This window comes from Schistocerca americana, chromosome 4 (assembly GCF_021461395.2).
Source record: "Schistocerca americana isolate TAMUIC-IGC-003095 chromosome 4, iqSchAmer2.1, whole genome shotgun sequence".
In the NCBI taxonomy this organism is placed as follows: domain Eukaryota; kingdom Metazoa; phylum Arthropoda; class Insecta; order Orthoptera; family Acrididae; genus Schistocerca; species Schistocerca americana.
The window spans coordinates 285,660,176-285,688,152 of record NC_060122.1 but is presented as its reverse complement, the minus strand read 5'-3'; the positions used below and the strand labels follow the sequence as shown (position 1 = coordinate 285,688,152).

General features: G+C 40.9%; 1 protein-coding gene across 1 annotated transcript in view; it reads left to right on the top strand.

The window, feature by feature from the left end:
* The window catches only part of LOC124613417 (F-box/WD repeat-containing protein 4-like), a 133,217-nt gene that overhangs the window by 77,667 nt on the left and 27,573 nt on the right, over positions 1-27,977 (top strand). Inside the window, exon 10 of the mRNA XM_047142119.1 lies at positions 16,438-16,566. Coding sequence (XP_046998075.1) covers positions 16,438-16,566 — 129 coding nt within the window. The remainder of the gene's footprint in view (positions 1-16,437; positions 16,567-27,977) is intronic.

The window sequence follows — 27,977 nt, the reverse complement described above, 5'->3', positions numbered from 1 at the left end:
AAAGAAAAAAAACAAGCCATCCATATTTCAGAACATTAAAGCGTCTATATTTCAGAACATTAAAGCAATAATTTTTCACTGTTGATCAAAATTATGATATTAAAATCAGTTGTTGCAATGTATGTTGTATAGTGGTATCTCCAACAGATATTGGTGTTCTCTCTGTTTAACACTTTTTTAATTTCAAGAATATGTGTGTGGTTTTTTTTTTTTTTTCAGCCATCTGAGGTAGCACTCCATAAATTCCTCTCTTGTGCCACACTCTTTATATCAAAATAGCACCTGCACCCACTGCCCTCAATTATTTTTTGGATGTATTCCAAACTCTGTCTTCCCCTTCAGTTTCTGCCCTCTACAACTCCGTCTTGTGCCATGGAAGTTATTCCCTGATGTCTTAACACAGTGTATCATTTGCCCTCTTCTTTAGTGTTTCCATACATTCCTTTCTTTGCTAGTTCTACTAAAAACCTCAGTCTCTTATCAATCTGCCCAATTTTCAGCATCCTTCTGTAACACATCTCAAGCTCTTCAGTTATCTTATTTTCACGAGTTGTATGATTCACTACCATACAATGCTGTACTCCAAACATACATTTTCAGAAGTTTCTTCTTCAAATTAAACCCAATGTTTAACACTACAGCTGCTGCATTTTTCAAAATCCCTACAACTGCCATTTGGACAAAAATGTCTCACCTGTAGTTGATATATTTATGGGTTTTTCTTAGTCTTTCATGGGGGATGTGTTTGTCTGTAACAAATAGTCACTCTGATGGTCTGTTATTTTGTTTACAACTAAAACATTAAATATTTCATAATTTTTGACCCAGTCAACTTAAAAATCCAAATCATAACGAAAATATCCAAATCATAATGAAATCTTGTGTTTTTATAGAAGTACAGCCTTTCTTCTTTTCCGGGCTGCTTTACCTTACCCTTCCTTCTCCCTCCCTGTCCTTATTCCTTTTCTTTGCCCCTTTCTTTCCCTTTCTTGGTGCTCTTATTTATGTCACCTCAGCTATCCTCCTGACTTCATTTTGTCTTGTGGTTTTGGTTTGTGGTTTTGGTTTGTTTGCTTTTCCTCCTCCTTTTTGGCTTTTCTTCTTTGATCACCCTTAGGGGTTTGACCTCAGCCTCTAAATTTGAAATCTGTAATGTGAGCCAGTTGGGGAGAACTCCCTCCCTAGCATCTTTGACGTGGGTCCCTCTCCCCCTCCCCCTCCCTCTCCCTGCTTGTCACAGCCCTTTCGCCTCCTTGCTAGGTAACTAGCTTGATAGCCATTCCATGTGATGGGCTGTTATGTACCCATCCGGCTGAGTCCGCTGACACAACAGGGGTCAGACTGGTGGTACCTGGGTTGTGAATGCTTAGTGGGTGCTTACCTTTTAAGCATCAGAACTCTCAGCAATGATGATCATGCCAGGCAGCTGTTGCTGTAGCTGGGTGGCACCTACGAGGTGAGCCCCTGATCATAGTGGGCGGCACCAGGGCGGACGTTTGGCACATGAAATGTGTTAATCTCTCCGGCTGCTCTTCCGGTCTAAGGTCTGGCTCCCTCCTTACAAAGACAACTTCTGCCAGCCAGTCGGCCTCCCTCCATACCTGTGACTGATTAGGAAACATCCCAGTGAATATCGCTCCTCACAAGTCTCTCAATATGACAAGGGTGCAATTTTCCATAGAGACCTTCTCCTCCATTCTGATGATGAACTTAGGCCTATGGCTAATCTGGAATGACATGGCCTTCATTTCGTCCAGCATGTCCAGAGAGACTGTAAGGACAGTAGTGTAGACAGGCACTTTCATCCTGGCATTTGAAGGGGATACCCTGCCTGAGAAGGTTGAGGTAATGGTATATAAATGTGAAGGCCAAACTATTCATTCCAGCTCCCATTACCTCAGGTTCAGCCACATGTCCTCACAATGTGATCCCACTCACATCTGTGGTGACTGTGGCTGCCCTCTTCATTTGGGGAGCCCTTGTACCCCATCGCCTAACTGTGTAAACTGCTCTGGTCTACATTCTCTTCACTCACCAGAGGGTCCAGTGTTTACAAAGAAAAAAAGAATCCAATAAATAAATATCCTTGACCGTCTCAGCTACTAAGAGGTCCGGAAGAGGTTTGACAGACTTCACCTTGTGAATCTCTCATCTACTTTGCCTCTTCTTTGGCTCCTGCTAGGGACGGGGCTCCCTCTCGCAACACACCTCCTCAGTATTCGCAAGAGAGGAAGCCTGCAACATAGTCAGACGAGGGACCCATGCTACGAGGGCCCCAAAGCTGTTTGTTCTCTGTCCAATCTGGACATTGCTTCCACCTATTCCCTTACTGACAACACTCCTCCCTCCCTCCGAGGGGGGTGGGGGGGGGGGAGGAGAAGCAGCACAAGTTCAAGGACGAGGCTTCCCCGGCATCTCGAGGGGCTTTCCCCCTCCTCCTCACTTTGAATCAGACCCAGTTTTTGTGAATGCACCCTATCCTCATTGCTGACGACCACTGCCAGAGTGACATAACCTCCCTTTGGCTTCTTTATGACTAATCTGGAACGTCGCCATACGATAATCCAGTGGAATTGCAACAGATATTACTGTCATCTACCAGAAGTACAACTTGTTTCCTCTTATTTTGCGTTCTGTCTCGCTCTTCAAGTAACTCACTTCCATGATGACCACTCCCCAATGTTTCATGGTTATCAGGTGTTCTTTCAAAACTGTGCTGGCCCTGAGACAGCATCTAGTGGGGTTGGTACTTCAGTTCAAACCCCAGATCCCCTTTCGTGCCAACCTGGAAGCAGCATCTACATCTACCTACATCTACATTTATACTCCGCAAGCCACCCAACGGTGTGTGGTGGAGGGCACTTTACGTGCCACTGTCATTACCTCCCTTTCCTGTTCCAGTCGCATATGGTTCGCAAGAAGAACGACTGCCGGAAAGCCTCCTTGCGCGCTCGAATCTCTCTAATTTTATATTCATGATCTCCTCAGTAGGTATAAGTAGGGGGAAGCAATATATTCGATACCTCATCCAGAAGCGCACCCTCTCGAAACCTGGACAGCAAGCTACACCTCAATGCAGACTGCCTCTCTTGCAGAGTCTGCCACTTGAGTTTGCTAAACATCTCCGTAACACTATCACGCTTACCAAATAACCCTGTGACGAAACGCGCCGCTCTTCTTTGGATCTTCTCTATCTCCTCTGTCAACCCGACCTGGTATGGATCCCACACTGATGAGCAATACTCAAGTATAGGTCGAACGAGCGTTTTTGTAAGCCACCTCCTTTGTTGATGGACTACATTTTCTAAGGACTCTCCCAATGAATCTCAACCTGGCATCCACCTTACCAACAACTAATTCTATATGATCATTCCACTTCAAATCATTTCGCACGCATACTCCCAGATATTTTACAGAAGTAACTGGTACCAGTGTTCGTTCTGCTCTCATATAATCATACAATAGAGGATCCTTCTTTCTATGTATTAGCAATACATTACATTTGTCTATGTTAAGGGTCAGTTGCCACTCCCTGCACAGAGTGCCTATCAGCTGCAGATCTTCCTGCATTTCACTGCAATTTTCTAATGCTGCAACTTCCCTGTGTACTACAGGATCATCTGCGAAAAGCCACATGGAACTTCCGACACTATCTACTAGGTCATTTATATATATTGTGAAAAGCAGTGGTCCCATAACACTCCCCTGTGGCACGCCAGAGGTTACTTTAACGTCTGTAGACGTCTCTCCGTTGAGAACAACATGCTGTGTTCTGTTTGCTAAAAACTCTTCAATCCAGCCACACAGCTGGTCTGATATTCCGTAGGCTCTTACTTTATCAGGCGACAGTGTGGAACTGTATCGAACACCTTCCGGAAGTCAAGGAAAATGGCATCTACCTGGGAGCCTGTATCTAATATTTTCTGGGTCTCATGAACAAATAAAGCGAGTTGGGTCTCACACGATCACTGTTTCCGAAATCCATGTTGATTCCTACAGAGTAGATTCTGGGTTTCCAGAAATGACATGATACGTGAGCAAAAAACATGATCTAAAATTCTACAACAGATCGATGTCAGAGATATAGATCTGTAGTTTTGCACATCTGCTCGACAACCCTTCTGGAAGACTGGGGCTACCTGTGCTCTTTTCCAATCATGTGGAACCTTCCGTTCCTCTAGAGACTTGTGGTACACAGCTGTTAGAAGGGGGGCAAGTTGTTTCACGTACTCTGTGTAGAATCGAATTGGTATCCTGTCAGGTCCAGTGGACTTTCCTCTGTTGAGTGATTCCAGTTGCTTTTCTATTCCTTGGACACTTATTTCGATGTCAGCCATTTTTTCGTTTGTGTGAGGATTTAGAGAAGGAACTGCAGTGCGGTCTTTCTCTGTGAAACAGCTTTGGAAAAAGGTGTTTAGTATTTCAGCTTTACGCGTGTCATCCTCTGTTTCAATGCCATCATCATCCCAGAGTGTCTGGATATGCTGTTTTGAGCCACTTACTGATTTAATGTAAGACCAGAACTTCCAAGGATTTCTGTCAAGTCGGTACGTAGAATTTTACTTTCGAATTCACTGAACGCTTCACGCATAGCAGCTGTAAAAAGAGCGAAATGTCACTAGCAATCACCTTTTGCAATGTCTACCTCCCTCCAGGTAGGCTACTTTCTTATGTTGAACTGCCTACCTTAACATAGCAACTCCCACCCCCGTATCTCCTCCTCGGGGACTTCAATGCACGCCACCCCCTGTGGGGAAGTGCCATTTTGGTGGGTGGAGGACTTGTCTTGTGGTTTTGGTTTGTTTGCTTTTCCTCCTCATTTTCGGCTTTTCTCCTCCTCGGGGACTTCAATGCACACCACCCCCTGTGGGGAAGTGCCATTTTGGTGGGTGAGGACTTCTAATTGACGAACTTATTACATACAGACTCTGATTTGATTTGTATTTCCTCAGTGGCGGTTTTTGTACCCACTTCAGTGCTGCTCATGCCACCTTTTCTGCTGTCAGTCTCATGATCTCCTCCCCTGCTCTCATGGCTTCACCACATTGGTCACCCCATGATGGTCTTTGTCACAATAACCGCTTCCTGGCAAGTCGATCATTCTCCTGCCACTGCCAGGGCACACAGGCGCCCACGTTGGACATTCCACAGAGTCAGTTGGCCTTTAAATATGTTTTCTGTACACTTCGAACTGTTGCTACGATTGCATTGATGTGGTTTTGCAAGACATCTCTAACACTGTTCTTCACGTCGTTGGAAGTGGTGTCCCTCTATCAATAGGTCCCCCTTGTCAGTGGTACCGTGGTGAACCAAGGATGTTGCAGTTGCTACTCAGGACTGCCGACAGGCACTGCAAAGATTTAAACATCTCTCACAGACCAACACTCATTGCTTTTAGGCATCTCCAAGCTAACCTTCAATATGTTATTAAGCAGAGTGAAAAGGAATGCTGTGAGTGCTATGTTCCCTCCCTCTTCATCCCAGGTTTGGTCCAACCTCCATAGACTTCTGGGCCACCAGCAACAATTAACTGTCCGGGTCTTGTTGTACAGGGTGTTCTGTGTACTGATCCATCGGTCCTTGCAAAACTTCTCGTGACAGTGACAGTGTCAGAGTCATCATCCTATCCTGCTACTTTTCTCCGGTAGAGATGATGTGTTGAAGAAACCCTTGTGTGTTTGTTGCAGGCTCTTACCTCTTCACATGACTTGGCTTCAGACCCATTCACATGACTTGGCGTCAGACCCGGATTTCATCCGCAACCAGATGATCCTACACTTTGATTTTACCCAGAGGCAACATCTCAGATTCTTCAGCTACATTTGGCTCGTGGGTGTCTTCCCCTCACAATGGCGATACAGCATAGTTATCCCTATACTGAAGCCTGAGAAGAACCCAACATCTCTGGACAGCTACTGACCTAATAGGCTGACCAAAATACTTCGTAAACTGCTCAAGATGATGGTTAGCTTCTGATTATGTTGGGTACTTGAGTCTCAGGGCCATTTGTCCCTGTATCAGTGTGGCTTCCGGAAAGAACGATCTGTAACTGACTATTTACTCAGATTGGAAATAGCAATCTGACAGCCTTTTTCTAAATTCCAACCGCTTGTCACAATCTTCTTTGACCTACATAAGGCATACGACACGGCTTGGCACCATCATATTTTAGTTACTTTCTAAGACTTGGTCTTTTGCGGTACATTCCTCCCCTGTGCCAATCTCTTCATCTCAGAGCAGCACTTGCAGCATATGTCTTCAATTATTTGCTGGATGTATTCCAATCTCTGTCTTCCTACACAGTTTTTGTCCTCTGCAGCTCCCTCTAGTACCATGGAAGTCATTCCCTGCTGTCTCAACAGATGTCCCATCATCCTATCCCTTCCCCATGGCAGTGTTTTCTACATATTCCTTTCCTCTCTGATTCTGCACAGAACCACCTCATTCCTTGCCTTGTCAGCCCATCTAGTTTTCAACATTAACCTGTAGCACCACATCCCAGATGCTTTGATTCTCTCCTGTTCTGGTTTTCCCACAATCCATGTTTCACTGCCATACAATGCTGTGCTTCAGATATACACTATGAGAAATTTCTTCCTCAAAATAAGGCCTATGTTTGATACTAGTAGACTTCTCTTGGCCAAGAATGCCCTTTTTGCTAGTGCTAGTCTGCTTTTTATGTCCTCCTTGCTCCATCTGTCATAGGTTATTTTGCTACCTAGGTAGCAGAATTCCTTAACTTCATTTACTTCGTGGCCATCAATCCTGATGTTAAGTTTCTCGCTGTTCTCATTTCTGCTACTTCTCATTACCTTTGTCTTTCTTCGATTTACTCTCGGTCCGTATTCTGTACTCGTTAGATTGTTCATTCCTTACAGCATATCATGTAATTCTTCATTTCCACTCAGGATAGCGATGTCATCAGCAAATCATATCATTGATATCCTTTCACCTTGAATTTTAATTCCTCTCTTGAACCTTTCTTTTATTTCCGTCATTGATTCTTCAATTTACAGTTCAAACAGTAGGGGGGGGAAAGACTACATCCCAGTCTTACACCGTTTTTAATCCAAGCATTTTATACTTGGTTGTCCACTCTTAATATTCCCTGTTAGCCCTTCTGCATATTGTACATTAGCCGTCTTTCCCTGTAGCTTACCCCTATTTTTCTCAGAATTTTGAGCATTTTGCACGAATTTACATTGGTGAAAGCTTTTTCCAGGCCGACAAATCCAATGAACGTGTTTTGATTTGTCTTTGGTCTTACTTCCATTACCAACTGCTGCATCAGAAATGCCTCTTCGGTGCCCTTACCTTTCCTAAAGCCAAAGTGATCAACATTTACTACATCCTCCATTTTCTCTTCCATTCTTCTGTATATTATCCTTGTTAGCAACTTGGATGCATTAACTGTTAAGCTGATTGTGCGATAATTCTCGCACTTGTCAGCTCTTGGAGTTTTCGGAATTGTGTGGATGATATTTTTTTGAAAGTCAGATGGCATGTCCCCAGACTCATACATTCTACACACCGTGATGAGTTGTTTTGTTACCACTTGCCCCAATGATTTTAAAAATTCTGATGGGATGTTATCTACCTCTTCTGCCTTATTTGATTTCTAATACTGTACTCCCTATCTCTTCTAAATTGGCTCCTGTTTCTTCTTTTATCACATCAGACAAATCTCCTTCATAGAGGCCTTCAATGTACTCTTTCCACGTATCTGCCCTCTCCTCTGCATTTAACAGTGGAATTCCAGTTGCACTCTTTATGCTACCACTCTTGCTTTTAGTGTCACCGAAGATTGTTTTGACTTTCCTTTATGCGCTGAGTCAGTTCTTCAGACAATCATTTCTTTTCCAATTTCTTCACTTTTTCAATTTCTTCACATTTTTCACGCAGCCATTTCATCTTAGCTTCCCTGCACTTCCTATTTTTTTATTCCTCAGGAACTTCTATTTCTGTATTCTTGAATTTCCTTGAACATTTTTGTACTTCCTTCTTATCATTTATATCCTTTCACTCTGAATTTTAAACCTACTTCTGCGCCTTTCTTTTATTTCCGTCATTGCTTCTTTGATGTATAGCTTGATTGGTAGGGGCGAAAGGCTGCATCCCTGTCTTGCAGCCTTTTTAATCGGAACACTTCTTGGTCTCGTATTCTTATTGTATCTCTTGGTTCTTGTAGATAATATTACTCATCTTTCTCTATAGCTTCTAGTTTTCTTATAATCTTGCACCATTTTATATTATCAAAGTCTTTTTGTACCTTGACAAATCTTACGAAGGTATTTTGATTTTTCTTAAATCTAGCTTTTGTTATCAGGTGCAGCGTTAACAGTGCCTCTCAGGTGGCTTTACATTTCCCATAGTGTAACTGGTTGCCATCTAACATTATAAAAGTTTCTCAGTTTTCTTTTCCCATTCATCAGTATATTATACTTGTTAACACTGAGATGCATGAGCTGTTAAGCTGATTGTACAGTAATTCGTACTCTTTGCTGCGCTTGTCTTTGGGATAAGAGTAATAGATATAGTTGGAAAAGGCGTGGTGGGGTTGGGGGGGGGGGGGGGGCTGAAAGAATTCCAGCTGGGTCACAGGATGGTCAGACAGAGATTCAATAATCAGGTAGTGGATTGTAAGGCATAACCAGAAGCAAATAATGGACTTGGATCACTATGTAGTAATGATGAAGAACAGATTGGAGTTTAACCCTTTCATGGACTGTGGGGGATATGCCTACCAGTAACTATTTCTGTACTTTGTTTATGGGATTATGTTGTACCACTTCTGTATCCTCTGGCACCTAGTGGTAGTACACTGCACTAGCTATATTGTGTTTATTGTGAAATATAGCTTTTAGGGCCATGGGACACTTTGTTTCTAAGTAGGAAATGTATGCCAAAACTAGAAATCACAAAAGTGCTGTGGGAGATAAACAAACCACCATATTTTTCGTGTTAATTCACAGAAGTAGAATTACCAAAAAATAAAATAGTCACAATTGATCACAATTATAATATGACAAAAAAAAAATTAACTACTTTGAGTGACCACAAAAAATGTGCCTGTGAAGGCATTAAGCATTGTCCATAAGAATCACACTAGAAAAAGATGGAATACTTAAATACTGAGGAATGACATGCTTGAAATTCTGTAAGACTGTAGATACTGTGGTAATGAATACCAAAGTGGGCAGTACAGTTGAAGAGGAATGGACATCCCTAAAAACGGCAATCACAGACGCTATACAGATAAATATAGATAAAAGGAAGGTGAAACTCTGGGTAACAGAATTAGTACTGTAAATTGGGGCTACATTGCTCCTATGAGGGTTACTTTGCTACAGAAATGAAAAAGTTTCAAAGCCCTCTGGAGGATAAATCAACTAAAACCAAAAGCTTTCAGCTTTAAATCATAGATTACATCAGTCTCCCTTCCGGTACTTTCTGGGTCAGCCATTTTGTGTTTAGTTGTTGAGTGTTTTTATTACTGAAAGGGTAAGTATATGACTATTTGTTGTAGAATGTAATGCTGAATTAAAATTTACTCCGCCTGACAATGCAGTTGCGTTTTGTTTTTCTCTTATTCAAAAACAAACAAATGAGGTTACATTTTCAACAATTATGGGGGCTACTTTGCACCCATCATAAAATGGAGCAGAGTAACCCCTCTTATTTCTACAAAATGTATTTTAGTTATATTTCTATATTATTTCTCATAGATATGGTTTATGACTATAAAAGAGAACCAGGAGCAAGTCGACACATTGATTAATCACCCCAACATATGGAACAATGCCTGGAAAGTATCAGAAATGGCACATTTTCCCCATAGAAAGGCTGCTGATCACTTAAAAGATCCCAAGATGCATGATTTTAAACAAACTGAAGCAAAAACACCAAAATACCACAGAAATGAAGCCTGTTTTTAATGGAGATGAGGAGAATGTGTTTGCATCGTATATAGAAATTATGATTGATTATGGCTTTCCCTTAAATTCTGCTGGTCTGCGTTAAATCTTATCCGGATAGAACAGGGCATAATGTGAAAGCATTTTCCAACAATATACCAGGGAAAGATTGGACAAAAGGTTTCCTTCAATGACATCCTCAGTTGACTGAAAGATATGCCACCAACATCAAATGCAGCAGGGCAGCTATTGATGAAACCATGTTGTGTAAATACGTTGAAAATCTGTCCAGTGTATCAAGAGATGTAACACTATCACATATCTGGAAGCTAGATGAGAAAAATCTCTCAGACGATCCTGGTAAAAGCTGAGTTATCTGTCACTGAGGTGCAAAATACCCAGAAAGGATTTGTAACTTCTTTAATTCTAATTGCTCCATTGTAATGTGTGGCAGTGCAGTAGGGGAGCTTTTGCCACCCTATGTCATCAACAAGTCTGGGCAACTGTGGGACACATGGACAGACACAGGACCAAAGGGTAGGTACAATCTTTCTAGTTCAGGATGTTTTGACACAGTGACCTGCAAGTCTCAAGTTTCACACGGAATTTGCAGTCTCCCCTCCACAACGGCCACACGCCGGTCACGTGATTCCACCTCCCTGAGGCGGGGCGTGACTGCCAGCGCTCCTGGTTTTACTTGAGTGTACTATGTTGCCTTTCCCGCCAGAAAACAAACACTATCGCCTGCTTTGTGTCTGTAAGCAAAACCAGCAAAGTGCACTACAGCCAGATTGCACAGATTCTTTTCAGGTTTTTACCACGAGTTGTTTATAAACGTACAGCCAAAAAAGAGCGTAGAACATTAAGTGACATAACAAAAGTTTGTACTCTTTCTCCGTTTTGTTTCTCAAAATAAATATTTTTCTTATTAACTTTCGTGTGTAGCGAACATGAGTTTCTACTGTGATGTTTTTATTGTTCAAAATAAAATGTCTGTGACAAAATTGCCGAAGGAGTAGGCTTTAATTTCATGTACGGCAATTAAAAGGGCTTAACTTCGTGAAATTTTCACTTTAACGCGCTGTAACGAGTTGGCTATTTCTTTGTACATAAACATTTAGCAGATGCAAACAGTTCATTGTTCGTTTCGTTTCTTTGTTGAAGTTGCTGTCTGCTGGTTTTCTTCTGAGATTTTATTCCGCATACTTCAAGCATTATGTTCATAATATATCCATGTCTTAGGCTGATATAACATTTATTGCATAGTTTGGCAATACATGGGATATGACTTTTCAGAGTTTTACAGTCGGCTGAAGGATTTTCCAACATTTTGTCCATTTGCTGCTCAAATAGGATACAATAATTATTAAACTGTCAATATTTTCCATACAGTCGTCCTCAGCAAGCTGCTGAATGGTTTTAAAGCATTGTACAATAACCACATGTATTTGCTGCCGTGACAAACTCTGTTGCCATTATTATGAATTACCTTATGTATCTATTGCATATCGAAAATATGTGTGTGTTATTAGTTTTGGAAACTTGTTCTTTTGAATAACATTGCACAGAAGTATGTTTCTAGTACACGCTTATATTTATCTAAAGAAACGAAAAATATTGGTGGACACTATGTGAAATTCAAATAGCGAAATACGGAAATGCGCTTTAATAACCAATTTCTTCTGCACGGATTACATTTAACAAAGCAACTAGCCCAAAAGAATGTGGACTTTGAAGCACGAATTCTTGCCACTGCCTTACAACAATACATTTTCGAAGTTTAGTAAACGCCTATACATGTTAGTACAACCATCTGCACGAACAGTTCGACGACGTTACCCTTGACACTGCATCACAGACAGGAACACCTGCGATGGTGTACTCAACATAGTACACTCAAGTAAAACCAGGAGCGCTGGCAGTACGCCCCGCCTTGTGGAGGTGGAATCACGTGACCGGCCTTTGGCCATTGTGGAGGGGAGACTGCAAATTCCGTGTGAAACTTGAGTCTTGCACAGTGACCTACAGTTATCGGTTTGAGACCATACTGCTGCCCAAGCTGAAGAAAAAAGGTCGTGATTGCTGACAATCTCTCTACACATTTGAACATCCTAATTTTCCAAATGTTTAGAGAAAATGACATTCATTTCGTGTTTCTTCCACCAGACTCAACTCATCTCACTCAAACCTGTAGACGTTGCCTTCTTTCAACCCATGCAAGTTGCATACAGCAGGTACTGTGTGAGTGGAGACAAACAGGAATGAAGTGTGCTGTTCTTCCTAAACATCAGTTTCCCACTCTGCTGAAAAGGGCTCTTGATGTGATGCAGCCAAATGTAAAAAGTAGAGTTCAAAGTGGCGTTAGGAAGTGTGCGATATTTCCCTGCTATGTTGAACCATTGTTTGAATGCCTTGGACACAGAGGTGCAACAAGATGATCTGAGTAATTCATTTCTGCTCATTCTTCAAAGAAAGGAAACACACAACATTCTGGGGATAGAGGTCACATGAAAAGAAGAAAGATTCCAATCTCATCTGGAAAAAGTCTCTCTCATGGAACCAGTACCAGTAGTAGAATGGTGGAGAATGTGGGTGTTGCGGCAGAAACCACTTCACAAACACCTAGTGGACAACCAGGAAAACATAAAAGAAAGCAAATTTGGCATTCTAAGAGAAGTGAAGATCACTATACTCAAGACTTTTCTTATGAAGAATCCTGGGAGTCTTACAGGAAGAGATGTCTTCAGGAAGTAGAGCACGAAGAAGAGGAGGAAAACTTACAGTACTCTCAAGGACCACAAATTAAACCAGTAAAGAGAGAAGTTGGTGCTTTTGTGATCTTTCATTATGAGGTTCATTTGTATCCAGGTGTTACTCAAATCTTTAATGAGACGGGGCGAGAATAAGTGCTATGACTAAGTCAAAAAATAGTGGGAATGGCCATCAAAACCAGATGAACTCTTTTATGAATGGAAGGATATTGTAGGAGGCATAGAACTACCCAACATGGTGAATAAAAGGGGCTTTTTCCAAATTCCTGAACTGAGTGGTGTTGAATGACAATGCTGAATTGTGTGCTAATTAGGTTATGGTACCTAGACTATATAAAATTGTTGCATTTTTGGTGAATATGGTGCATCCAAGAAAATCTAATATTTACTTTTTATAGGAATAATTTTGGAAAAATAAATATTGTATTTTTATATGTGGATTTTTTTCTGTTTAATAAATTTTAAAATTGAACTTTACTATGTGTCAGATGTTGCTGTATACAATTTTTTCCATTGGAATTACATTGATTTTGAAAGTGGAGCAAAATAACCCACCCATATGGAAAACTTCGCTCCACTTTTAAAAATTGAGTAACTCATTATAGAATGAAAATCCAAAGACCTCTTCACTCAGACATTATTACTTTGTGCTGTAGGTAACTGCTTAGAAATTATCAAATTTATTTGTTCACTTTCAACTTAGGTATTTTCAAGCATTGGTACAATGTGTCTAAAATATTGGAGCAAAGTAGCCCTGCTATACGATACTTAAATTGATCAACGAAAGAAGAAAGTTTTTGAATAAAATTTATTTCACTTTACGGATTTCACCCTGTTGCCATGCCCACTTTCCTGCATATATTTTAGATTTTTTTTAAACTCCTGAGTGTGTTGGCTATCCTTGGAATGCAATGGTTGATATTCTTTTGTTTCTGCTGTTTGTAAACAACACGCTTTCAAACACACAGTTAGTTTTATTCAAGTGTGATTGCGAGTAGTTGTTATACTTACGTTTGCAGTGCTTGTTTACCTGTGTTTTGTTGTGTTTATTGAAGATTACGAAACGAAACGTAAATGCATTTTCAAGAAATGACAATTTAGAGGAAACAAGTTTAGAAAGCTTTCTGTACAAGAGTTTGTCACCTGGCAACTATGTTTCTAGTTGTAATTCTTCAACAAGTGCATCGTCAAAGAAGTTCTCACCATTTCAAGAGAGTTACAATGAATTTACTGTAAGTGACAAGGGATGCAGTAACATTATTATAAATTTGAGAATATTATCAGATGTAATTTCTAAATTTGTACAATGCAGACAGTGTGGTGAGTCACAGAGTGAGAAAATTTGTGAGAGTGGCAGTGGGAGAAAAGGCCTAAGCAATTGCTTTGGATTTAATTTGCACTAAATGCTGAGCTGTGATTTCATTTATGAGTTGTTCAAAACAAGATGCAAGTGGCCCTTACGAAATCAATACTAGATTAGTTTATGCCTTACGATCCATTGGCAAGGGCATGGCTGCAGGGAAAACATTTTGTTTAGTTGTGAACTTACATCAACCACCAAATAAAATTGAAAAATTGACTGCAATATTAGAGAAAGCTGTATTTGAGGTCAGTGAGGAAATCATGAAACTGGCTGCTAGGGAAGCCATGGAAGAAAATGATGGATGTTCGGATATTGCAGTTGCACTTGATGGAAGTTGGCAGAAAAGAGGACATACTTCTCTGAATGGAGTAGTGACTGCCACGAGTGTAGACACCGGTAAAGTGTTAGACGTGGAGATAATGTCTAAGTATTGAAAATTTTGTAAAGTTAATGAACATAAAAAACACAACAGTGTGGCTAATTTTAGAGGAACAATTGGTGGTATGGAAGTTCATGGAATTCAACAAATATTTCATCGCTCCGTAGAAACAAGAAGTGTATGGTACACCAATATTTGGGCGATGGTGACAGTAAGGCATACAACAATGAGGTGAACTCTGCCATTATTACCAAAATAGAATGTGTAGGCCATGTTCAAAAACATTTGGAAAACAAGACTGAGAAAACTAATTGTTGATATGAGAGGAAAAAAATTAGAAGATGGAAAATTGTTTACCGGACAGGGTTGGTTAACTAAAACTGAAATAGAAAACTTGCAGGTATACTATGTGCAGGCAATTAGGAGAAATAAAGAAAATCTGGAGGCAATGAAGAGAGATGTTTGGGCCATATTCTTCCATAAGTCCTCTACTGATGACTAAGTCATGTCATGGATTGTGTCCATCAGGAGAAAATTCGTGGTGCAAATACGATAGGGCTCAGGCAACTGAAGAATCTTATTCTCACCAGGATTCTCTTCCTGCTGCTGTTATTACAGCAATTAAAGCTATTTTCAGAGACTTGGCTCATCCTGACCTCCTAAGGAAATGTCTGCATGGGCAGACACGGAACCCAAATGAATGTTTCAATAGCATGATTTGGAACCGCTTTCCTAAAACTGCATTTGTAGGCATTCATATCCTAAAGCTATATTTGTAGGCATGCATACAATGAAACTAGGAGTTCATGATGCTGTTATTACATTTAATTGTGGTAATATTGGAAAGTGTTGGGTACTGAAAAAGCTGGGAATTAATCCTGGTGAAAATATGATCACTGCAACATTGCGATAAAATTAGGATAGCTGATGCAGCCAGGTCTGCATCTAATACGGCCAAGAAAGCAAGACAAACATCCAGGAAGGTGAAAAAGAAGCTGGAAGACCTGCTAGAGGCCAAAGAAGGGCCATCATATGCAGCAGGACAGTTTTAATTAACTGTAAGTAACAAATTTCAAAAGTTTTTTCTTTAAAGTCAGTTTCCCGCAAACTAAAATTTCCAGTACATATGCCCCATTATATCAGAAACTATCATAGATAAATGAATGAAATTTTCAGAGACTCTGCATAACATAAAAAAGCCACCTCTGGTACTACATTAAATTTAAAAAAGTATTTCTTAAAAACTATAAAATGGATAAAGTAGATTTTAGTACAGTTGACTCTATTAGCATCATGTAACATACAGTAAAAATATTAAGGTCCTGCATCAAATAGTTTTTTCAGAAATGGGTCAAAAACTTGCCTAAATTGACATGGGTTAGATAGGCAGGGTGTGGTCCCTTTAATTAGTCATATTCAGAAGCTTAATATTGGTTTAGCAAATGTTAATACCTTCTTGAGCATAATGCCACAACACGTCGAAAAATGTACGTATTGTACGTGATACTTCTCAACGAAGATTGATAATTTACAGTAAATGAATCAGTTACGTACATAGTCAAGTTGTTGTAGTGGTACAAATTGCTAAAAATAATGTACACATAAAATTAAATTCACTAGTAAATGATTCTTGCTACAACACGACTACACAAAGTATTGTTTAGTAGCTGCGATAGCAACACGCAGATGTAAAACACTACTGGTGTGGAATTATCCAACTACCAGTTCAGAGCTTGGGAGACTAGGTCCCAAGTCTTAAAGTACAGAGAGTACATATTAGCTGAACTGATCTCCTCTCAGTTGCGAGTGCACGTGATGCTTGAAAATACTTTGATTGCCAATGCTTAGAAATGCATTGTGTTGATACCTTCCACACATAATTTGCAAACAATATTTACTGTTATAAGGTTTTAAAAAATTGTACTCTTCTTATTCTTTAAAACTGTTTCATTTCAGTGATGAATAAAATTATCTTTTTCTCAATTTCCTGGAATGTATTTTTAATTTCAGACCTGAAATGACAGCAAGCTTAGAAGGGAAGTATAAAGCTGGAGCAGGCATACTAGATTTGCATTGGGAATCACCACATACCCTCTTATCTGCAGGATATGATACTCACGTCCGTTTGTGGGATCTTCGGTAATTTATCTATTTAATTTGTTTCTCAAATACAGTACTTGTTTCTGTAATGTAGTATGTATACAGTCATTTTCAGACAGGATTACTGATAAGCTTGACAGAATGTGGTGCCTTGCAGTCAAAATGTAACTTCTATCCACACACAATCACGGAATTATGAAGTACATGTGGCAAATAAGTAGCTACTATGTTATGCTCCTAAACAAAGGAAAGCAAAGCAGTCATTGAACCAAAACTGTGATCTAAATATTTTTTTTATTTTTTTCTACATATATTCTGCATGAAATAAAGTTTACTCATTATCCACGTAATGTAGCAGTCATTAATAGACTAGGCTGTCCTGAACTAGTCGTACAAACTCTGTAATTCTTTTCCCATTGTAAAATGGGATAGTACACATTATCTGAAGAGTCTAACACAATCATTTTACCCTTTGCCTTTGTTCTTGCCTGCATATGCAGAATAATAATATGAAATTTTGGTGTTCACTTAGATATGGTACTTCATTACACTCAAAATAGTATTGGTGTGACTTGCACCATCATCGCTGGACTTTTATCCTGAAAGCCACATGAAATATAAAGAGATAAACAGTGAAATTAAGTTCATTTTGATTCTGACATGATTAGTTCCTTACTGATGTATGTAAAGACACTTTCTTCTCTTCCACTTAAATGTCACAAAAGTACTCTGTTGATGTATTTCCTCACACAGCATTTCATCTGCAACATTAGTACTTGTTATTTCAGTGTATTATTGATGTTAAACAACTTTTATAATACAATATTGTGAATTTGTGGCAGTGGTTGGATGTTTAAGGTAGCTTGTAGAGTGTTTTGCTTATGTTACTGATCTTGTTTTATTTGGTGGCTGTTCTGAAACCATAGTCATCATGTGCAAATTTGTGGCTAATTGTCAGACTTGCTTGTGTTTTAAATCAGTGGTGGCCTGCTGATGCAACTCTTTGCAAATTAGACCAGTTTGGGTGGTGATACATGTGCAAACAGAGTAGGAATGTGCGTGTTTGGTTCATTCAGATCTGTCAGTTGTGTTTCATATCTAGAGAAGATCACTATTACATGAGCTTAAGGCTCACTTAAACACCCTACCAATGTTAAAAATTCACAGCTTTGTATTATTAAAGTTATTTAATGTCAAAAGTAAATAGCCTTAACAGTAGGCATGCACATTGCAAATAACATGCTGTGTGAGGAAGCAGAGTGTATAAAAATTTTATAACACCTAAAGTGAGAAAGAAGAAAAAGTACTGCAATAGTACTATAATGGTACTATTTCATTTTTATGACAGTTTTGGAAATGAACTAATTTCTCTGTGCACTTCTCTATATTTCAGGTGTATTCATGTATTTTTCAAAATTGCTTAAATAATCATTGAACACTTGCCAAATACTAGTTGGGTATAACAAACACTGTTTGCGTTGTGGCAGACATGTAAGTCCCATACTGTATCTCATTCTGCAGCTCGTAAGGGCAGTAGCCACACTTGACAATCTGTCCTAATTGACAACCAGCATGGAATGAAAGAGCAATTTTATGAATAACCACTTGCTTTTTACAAAGACCTGATTCTGCAAACAGTTGGTGAGTAATATTATTTTAGAAGGTGCACACAAGGATAGCAAGTTAACCATGTATTGTTGCCAATGGGAGGTGGATTCAACCAGCACAAAGAAAGTCTTGTGTCATCGAATGAGGCAACAAGCACTGACGTGTGTGTGCCAGAATAAACTGCAGCGCGCACGCACATGCACACTCTGGCTTGCTAGTCAGAATAAATGATACATTGTTTGCCCTCTTTGGCACAATAGGTGCCCAGTGTACCACACTGTGTGATTGCCAGTGTGGGCATGCCATCTGTTCTGCAATCTCTCTCACATGATTTTAAAGAAATCCCCTCCCAAAATAATCACAAACTCAACCTAAGGTAACTTACTGTCCCCACACCCTCCACCCAACAGTTTCCACCCATTCTGTCCCATGGCCTCCTTCCAGTTTACATATCCTCACCCTCATTGTTGTCACACTCTGCCAATGTGCCCACCAGTCTGCCCTTCTCTGCTCCTCTCCTGTTTCCCCTTCCACCCCCTACCCTTTCTCCCACAACCTTGCTACACTGCACCTAGCAACATTGTCCTGCTGACAACAAGTCCCTGCATGCTCTACCAGACAGGACTCATCTCTCCCCCATCCATACCCTGCGCTATCCCCCTCTTCTTCACCTCACCCCAGATTGCTGCTGTCATTCAGCACAACACAACAGCTGCATTCTGGCTGCAGCAAATGGAGATGGTTGTGTATGTGAGGTGTTCTTGCTTCTGTAAATGTGCTTTTGTTTTATTTTTTGAAGAAGGCTTTGGCCAAATGCTCTCCAATAGTCTTTTCATTGTGCCTGTGTGCAAGTCGATATACCATCTTTATGGTAAGTAGCAGCCTATCCTCTTCATACAACGTGCACATTAACACACTCATGAAATTTGAGTAGATTGCAATGAAAAATTGGAGTCACCATGAGTTTGTGTTTTGTACATGTTAGATCATAAATTGCTGTTTATCAAATGTAGTTAACATACGGAATTTTGTGTAAACTTGGAACAAGATCTATATCTACATCCAGTCACCAGAAAATGGATTGTGTGTAGTGAGTTCACTTCTGCTTGCGCGCATTCATGAACGGAAAGAAAGAATGAAGCATTCAAACATTCATCGTATCTCGTGAAAGGTTTGAGATGTTGAAATGAGTTTTTGGCAAATGATGGAATGCAATGAGGAGAGTATTTTGCCATATTGTTAACAGGTGTACTTTTATCTACCATGACTGAGGTATACAAAGAAGATACTTCAGTAAGTTTCAGTACCAGCTGTTCATTATCAAAAACACACTGATTCTACTGAAATTGCAACAAAAGAAGTGATTTATCTTTTCCTGACTTGTTAATCCCCCCCCTCCCCCATTTTCTCTCTCTCTCTCTCTCTCTCTCTCTCTCTCTCTCTCTCTCTCCTCCCCTCCCCCTCCCCCTCCCCCTCACACCTCTCTCAGAGAACTGTCATGTCATCAATGGCAAATTCACCAAAACACAGTGTAGTCCGCACAAAATCACTTCATTAAAATGCTAATGCAGCTGCAATTGTGACAAAATCTTGAGACAGTGATTTATTAAATGAGGAATTGATGCCAAGTCAGGTCAATAGTTTATGAAAAAGCACATTGTCGGTATAAAAATAAACATGTAATTTCTTCACTGAAGTTATTGCAAAGCTGCACAAATTCTCATTTTAGCAGGTATTGATGACCCTCAAAAAACCAACTATTGCGTCGAAATAGTATGTTGTTACTCATATATTGTGGTAGATGAGAAAGTTCTGCATGTTAACCATATGGAAAGATACTTTCCTCAGTGCATCTTATCAGATGCCAAAAACTGGTTTCGATATCTCAAACCGCTTAGGAGACGCTGTGGGTGTCATGAATATCTGTGGATGTCATGAATATTTCATTCTTGCTGTATTGTCAGTGTACACCAGCAGAAAGGAACTTGTTATATGCAGTCCATTATCTCGGGCTTGTAGGTAGTAGACGTAGATGTCCTCCCAAATTTAAAGAAAAATTCAGTATGTTAGCTGCATTTAATCTGCAGCTTTGTGTTACCTTACATACCTGAACAGTAAAGTCATGGTGACTCCTGTTTTTCATTGCAACCTATTCAAATGACATGCAGTTTATTATTTAATTACATATTATGTATCTCAATAACTGTGACCATTAACAGAATAATAGGCAGTTCATTGTGAAGCTGACGAACAATGCTATAACATGCAAAAGACTCAATTGTTTTCACTGAATTGTTTCTTTAAATCATGACTGAGAGCTTGCAGATCCACCAGAGTGTGCATGATGATCTACTCATTCACACTGCTGCGTTGTGACTAGCAGGCTAACCTGCGTTCTCCCTGTGCTTCTGTGGGTACTTAAAACTGCACTGGTCATCATGACTTATTTTTGATCCCACACTTAACAGTGGGAGAGACAGTTTATAATATCTGAGTAGATGGTTGTGTGCCCATATTTCCATTTGTGCTGTTAGCATTACAAAGTACTGTTAATTTCCAGAATATACTTACCTGTTAATCCACCCCCTACACACACACACACACACACACACACACACACGTGTACCTGACGGGTAGTGAAGTGCAAATGTAGTCATGGTTACTTGTATGTGATTGTGTGTGGCCTCTTTAAAAATTAAAAATGTTATTCTCTTTCATCTCATCTTGCGAAGGCTTTTAGTGTGGGAACACCCTGTATTTGGGAAATTTATGCATCATTATTATTGTTGTTGTTGTTGTTGTTGTTGTTCTGGTCTTCAGTCCTGAGACTGGTTTGATGCAGCTCTCCATGCTACTCTATCCTGTGCAAGCTTCTTCATCTGCCAGCACTTACTGCACCCTACATCCTTCTGAATCTGCTTAGTGTGTTCATCTCTTGGTGTCCCTCTACGATTTTTACCCTCCACGCTGCCCTCCAATGCTAAATTTGTGATCCCTTGATGCCTCAGAATATGCCCTACCAACCAATCCCTTCTTCTTGTCAAGTTGTGCCACAAATTTCTCTTCTCCCTAATTCTATTCAATACCTACTCATTAGTTACGTGATCTACCCATCTAATCTTCAGCATTCTTCTGTAGCACCACATTTCAAAAGCTTCTATCCTCTTCTTGTCTAAACTATTTGTCGCCCATGTTTCACTTCCATACATGGCCACACTTCATACAAATACTTTCAGAAATGACTTCCTGACACTTAAATCTATACTCGATGTTAACAAATTTCTCTTCTTCAGAAACGCTTTCCTTGCCATTGCCAGTCTACATTTTATATCCTCGTTACTTCGACCATCATCAGTTATTTTGCTCCCCAAATAGCAAAACTCATTTACTACTTTAAGTGTCTCATTTCCTAATCTAATTCCCTCAGCATCACCCGACTTAATTCGACTACATTCCATTATCCTCGTTTTGCTTTTGTTGATGTTCACCTTATATCCTCCTTTCAAGACACTGTCCATTCCGTTCAACTGCTCTTCCAGTCCTTTGCTGTATCTGACAGAATTACAATGTCATCGGCAAACCTCAAAGTTTTTATTTCTTGTCCCCCCTGTCTCACTCCCTTCGCAACCACTGCTTCCCTTTCATGTCTCTCGACTCTAACTGCCATCTGGTTTCTGTACAAATTGTAAATAGCCTTTCGATCTCTGTATTTTACCCCTGCCACCTTCAGAATTTGAAAGAGAGTATTCCAGTCAACATTGTCAAAAGCTTTCTCTAAGTCTACAAATGCTAGAAACGTAGGTTTGCCTTTCCTTAATCTTTCTTCTAAGATAAGTCGCAAGGTCAGTATTGCCTCACGTGTTCCAACATTTCTACGGAATCCAAACTGATCTTCCCCAAGGTCGGGTTCTACTAGTTTTTCCATTCGTCTGTAAAGAATTCGTGTTAGTATTTTGCAGCTGTGACTTATTAAACTGATAGTTCGGTAATTTTCACATCTGTCAACACCTGCTTTCTTTGGGATTGGGATTATTATATTCTTCTTGAAGTCTGAGGGTATTTCGCCTGTCTCATACATCTTGCTCACCAGATGGTAGAGTTTTGTCAGGACTGGCTCTCCCAAGGCCGTCAGTAGTTCCAATGGAATGTTGTCTACTCCCGGGGCCTTGTTTCGACTCAGGTCTTTCAGTGCTCTGCCAAACTCTTCACGCAGTATCGTATCTCCCATTTCATCTTCATCTACATCCTCTTCCATTTCCATAATATTGTCCTCAAGTACATCGCCCTTGTATACGCCCTCTATATACTCTTTCCACCTTTATGCTTTCCCTTCTTTGCTTAGAACTGGGTTTCCATCTGAGCTCTTGATATTCATGCAAGTGGTTCTCCTTTCTCCAAAGGTCTCTTTAATTTTCCTGTAGGCAGTATCAATCTTACCCCTAGTTAGATAAGCCGCTACATCCTTACATCATTATAACATTATTAAGTCATCATCATCATCATCATCATCATTATTATTATTATTATTATTATTATTATTATTATTATTTTGGGCTGTGAAGTAATGTGAAGGTCAGAAAGCTAAATTTCTTTTATGGGCAAACTCAGTCAAATGTGTGATTACAATAAATTTGAAAGATATATTTTTGATACTGAGACTTCATTCAGATAAACGAAAATAAAGGTGTAGGTTGTGAAACTTAAGTCACAATATTTTGTGTTGTATAGCAAAGTATTTGGGATTCTTATTTTACCTGTTATTTGATTTAACCCTTCAACTGCAGACAATTTTCAGATTTTTCTGTATAAAATCATGGACGACTGTTGGACTTCTTGCTACATCAGTTCAGGGTAGAACTTCGAGCTTTGTCAGTTTCTACCATGGTCTTCGTTAGGAGCTTCTGATGAAAGCATTGGTGGAAATCGTCGGAAGCTCGAGGTTGTACTCTGAATTGATGTGGCAAGGAGTCTGGGATGAGGCAGTTTTGGTTGTGGCTGTACTTCTCTCCAAATTGTATTACCTGTGTTGAGATGGCTTTCTGGCTGATATGAAGTACATATCATCTGATTTTTCGAAAACTGTTAGAAGAAAAAATTTTATTTTTGCACATCTTACAGTCTGATATCTTTACTTGATACAAAACTGAATTCATTGTTATTTGTCATACTTACTGTGCTGCATCAAATCAAGTAAAACATTGCACAAAATTTTTAGAGTTTGCTGAGGTAAACATGCATTGCGTAAACTTTGCACACATTTGATTTTAGCTCATACGTTGCAGTGAATGAATTGTTGTTAAGATATCAAAATTTTATTTAAAATTGAGAACAGAACCACATGTCCCATTTCGTTCTTGAGTTATTGTATTTTGTAGCAGAAGGACAATTGTGTGTAATAACATTTTCACGTACTTGTGCATCATGTATCATGTGTTGATAACAATCGTCACATCGTATTAATGATTCAGATATCGAAACAAGGTTTTTTGCTAGTGACATCTTGCAGTGAGGCACATATGTTGCTTGATAAATATGCGAAATTTTTTTATTCACTGAGATGTGGGTAACTTGGCCAGGGCAGTGAGAGGTTGGTGGCTCATGATGTATTCGGGCGTCCATAGCACTTCAGGATAACACCAACGGCATGTTTATACATGTCTACAACACCAGGGGGACGGCATAGCAGGATGTGTATACACGTCCATAGCAGTGAAAGGGTTAAAAGAATGTTGCAAGAAAACCAAAAACTGAATTTAGAAGTGATTTTGTAATTGATGTTTAACGCACATGATGCAGGAAACATGAAAATTAGTTTCAACATTATAACCACTGGAGAAACTTGCTGATAATTTTTCTGAGTGTTCGAAGTGCCATGGACTGTTAGAATAGTGATCATTGTTGCGTTGCTGTGGCTTCCTTCAATATGGCAGCAGAAACGTGTGCCGACAGTGATGCGCCCAGTGAGAACACTGGACATAGGTGTGTCAAGACATAATCTTTTTAGGTGATTCCCATGTTTGAATGCTCTGAGAATGATTGTTACCAGCTTGCATTCATCATTGTCACTGTGAAGCAATATTACATACAAAAGCCCACAAGAATGGTTATAAAATTCCTAGTGCAAGAAAGTATATGTGTAAGTGTGCACATGAGACTCGAGAATGTGTAAAATGACTCCTGATGTTCCAGAGCAATGAAAAAAGATTCGACAAGACAAAAATGACTTCCAATGTACAAATAGTCTCGAAATCATATCTGATGTGTCCCGCAGACACGTACAGAAAGAATTGAATGCACATGTGTGTCACCTACGACTGGAGAGTTAACAAACCTGTGATGGTGTGAGCTACCACTTGCAGTCTTCGCTACATGCATATTAGGGAAAGTCTTTTGGGAGTGCTCTGCGAACTGACAGTTACTTTTGAAGTCTCAAAACAGTGTACACTCAAGGTTTCTCAATCCTTTGATAGCTACAGATGTGCTCTCTGCATTCTGTGCTGAGTGCGGTGGAGCAGTACACAACAGCCAAAGGGTTAAACTTGTGATAAGCAGTTATTGTGGCCCCCCCCCCCCCCCGCCCCTCCTCTGCAGGAAGCTTAGGAAGGCATACATGTGCAGATCATTCTGTGATTGTAGTCACAATTTCTTCAAGTGTTGTATCAGTATGTCCACACACACACACACACACACACACACACACACACACACACACACCATTAAGTCATTCATCGTGAGAGTTTTAGCTGAATTACTGCCATTTTTTTTTTCAGTGGGTAGAAATGTACTGGTATGTTCAGTCATCAGCTGAGATGTTGAATATCAATTTCGATATAATAATATCTATTTATACTCCAATTAAAATTACATAAAAGGAGACAAATAGAAAGATGGAGTGCAGTGGTGGTATAGAGAACTGTTTAGTGCTGGAATGGGAACAGGGTAGGGCCTAGATGGGTAAGGACAATGAGTAACGAAGGCTGAGGCCAAGAGTGTTACGAGAAAGTAGAATATATTCCGGGGCAGTCCCTACCTACGCAATTCTGAAAAGCTTGTGTTGGTGGGAAGGATCCATAAGCACTGGCTGTGAAGTAGTCATTGAAATGAAGTGTGTTGTGTTGGGCAGCAGCAGCAGTAGCAGGATGGTCCAGTTGTTTATTGGCCACATTTTGTCAGTGGTTGCAGCTTAGGTTGTAGATCACATGGCTGGTTCCCCCCTAGGGGGCCACTCTTTGGCGGGTTTGTGCCTGGCTACCACGGGGCCCCAGATCCCAGCCTTTGCAGCATTTTTTCCCTTCCGTGCTGCATGTCTATCCTCTTGCTATTTTTTTACACCTCCCTTGGGGAACATGTCTAGGATTTTATTGGTAATGTTCAGCATTGTCTGTCGCTGATGTAAGAACAGTCTCACCTTTGGCTTTTGATCTCTCTTCTTTTCTTTGTCGCCCTTCTCCTCCCATTCCTCCGCTTTGGCGTTTGAGGTTCCGCTTTGGCGTTTGAGGTTCCTCTTTTTCTTCTTCCTCCCTGTGCACTCCTGAAGGCTGGCCCACACGTCTAATGCATAACACGTGACTGGGTAACGTGTAATTCCCAGTCCCAGGTCAACAGGTAGGGTTCATACTTACCCCCTGGTACAGGCCAGGCCCAGGGAGGGGTGATTGCCTGAGCTGCAACCTTCCCAAATTGCCGACTGGTCCTTCAGTCAGGCGCTCAGGAGGTGTGACATGAGGTGTGATCAATCACCTAAGGCCAGGTGCGCCCCCTTGTGAAGGGAGCCCCCAGTTGGAAGGAGTGCGTCATTGGAGACGCTGACAATTGTGGGGGATTTTCTTGCAATGAGTTGCTCACCTTCCCAGTCCATGTCTGTGAAACGTAAATGTAATGAGGCTAATGAGTCCAAGACCCTTCCCACTGCATCACGGTTCCTCGTGGTCTCACATACTGAAGACGGTCGATCTGTTTATTATTCAGAAAGGTGTTGATGCAATTGCTGGCCCTGTGAAACCTGCTCTCGTTTATGGAATGGCACTTTGCTTTTGGAGAGCACTTCTGATTCTGAAGAAGCACAACAGCACCTTGCTGCCTCACTTCTCCATGGCTACCCTGTTCGCATCAGGGCCCATAGAACTTTTGAGTTCTTCCCGTGGTGTAATTTACATCAGGCTGCTCGACAACCGAGACTGAAATCCAGTCTTACCTCTCTGAACAGGGTGTCATTGCTGTCCATCATGTAATGAAAGAGGTAGATTCCTCCTTAGTGCCCACCCGCACTCTTTTCCTCACCTTTCATAGAGTGGTGCTGCTGTCAAAGATCAATGCAGGCTATGAAATTATCACAGTCCGGCTGTACATTCCGAACCCGATGCACTGCTACCAGTGTCATCGTTTGAACCACACTTGAAGATCTTGTCAACACCCAGTCAAATGTGTAACCTGTGGTAGGGAGGGCATACAAGGGTGATTGTCCACTTCCTTCTCCCCGCTGTATCAACTACAATGGTGGCCAGGCCGTCTCCTCTCGGGATTGTCCCGTGTATCTTGATGAGCGGACTGTCCAAGAGATCCGGATAAAGGAAAAAGTGCCTTACCCAGTAGCTCGCAAGCTACTGGCTAGTCGCAAAACCTGTGTTCTCCCGTTGGCACCTCTAGTTCTGTTCTTGTTGCGCCTTGCTCCATGATGGACAGGACCATGCAAACATGCGCCCTTAAATTGAGCTTTGAGGTTGTGGAATCGCCCAGTGTCAAGGTAGCATAACCATCCCCCCATCCAGCTGTGCAACTAACTCTTGCCTCAAGGGGCGAAGCCACCAGCTAGACAACCTACAACAGGAGGAGTACTCCCGTAGACTTCCTCCGTCCCTCCAGCCAAACAACACCCAAGTCTTCCTCTAACTGGAAAGACTTGAAGTCCACCAAAGGCAAACAGTCTTCTGCTTCGCCAACTCGAAGATCCTCTTTGACGGTGTCGCCAGATAGTATCTTAGCCCGGCCTGCCTCTGTATCATTGGTGTGCACCAATGGTTTTTCAGTGTTGGAATACACGAACCGACCGTACAAGCAAGCTGATGCTTCTGTGGAGCCCATGGAGCAGGATTCTCCTGCTTCTGTGTCCTGTAGTAGCGACTTTACATGGGCTGTCACTCGGCAGCCACCGAGTTGACACCCCTACATCTTTTCTTCATCATGACTGTCCTCCAGTAGAGAGTTCACGGCCTTCGGTCCCAGAAAGAGGATTTACGGCTGCTTTTAGCATCACAGCATCTCCTTGTACTCTGCCTTCAGGAAACGAAATTGCGTCCTCAGGAACACTTGGAGCTTTCACATTGCTTACAGATTTGTTTTGACCTTTCCCCTGAGGTTGGCATTCCATCTCATGGGGGCATCATGCTGCTCATACGGGATGACATTCATAGTCAACCCATCTCCCTGACTACACATCTTCAGGCTGTTGCAGTTCGCCTTTCCCTTCCCCACCTGACTTCTTCTCTCCGTACCATTTATGTCCCTCAGTCATTCAATGTCACCAGAGCAGACTTCCTTCAGCTTATTGGGCAGCTACCTCCCCCATTTTTGCTATTTGGTGACTTTAATGTGCATCATCCCCTTTGGGATTCTCTCAGGATCTGTCAGAGATGTGCCCTCTTGGCTGACCTTCTTAACCAAGTTAACCTCTTCTGCCTTAACACTGAAACACCCACTTTCCTCTCGGACTCATTGCACACCTATTCCAGTTTGGACCTATCCTTCTGCAGTGCCCAGCTTGCCCATTGTCTTGAGTGGTCTGTTCTTCCTGATACCTACTCAAGTGACCATTTCCCATGTGCTATCCGTGTGCTGACTCCTAC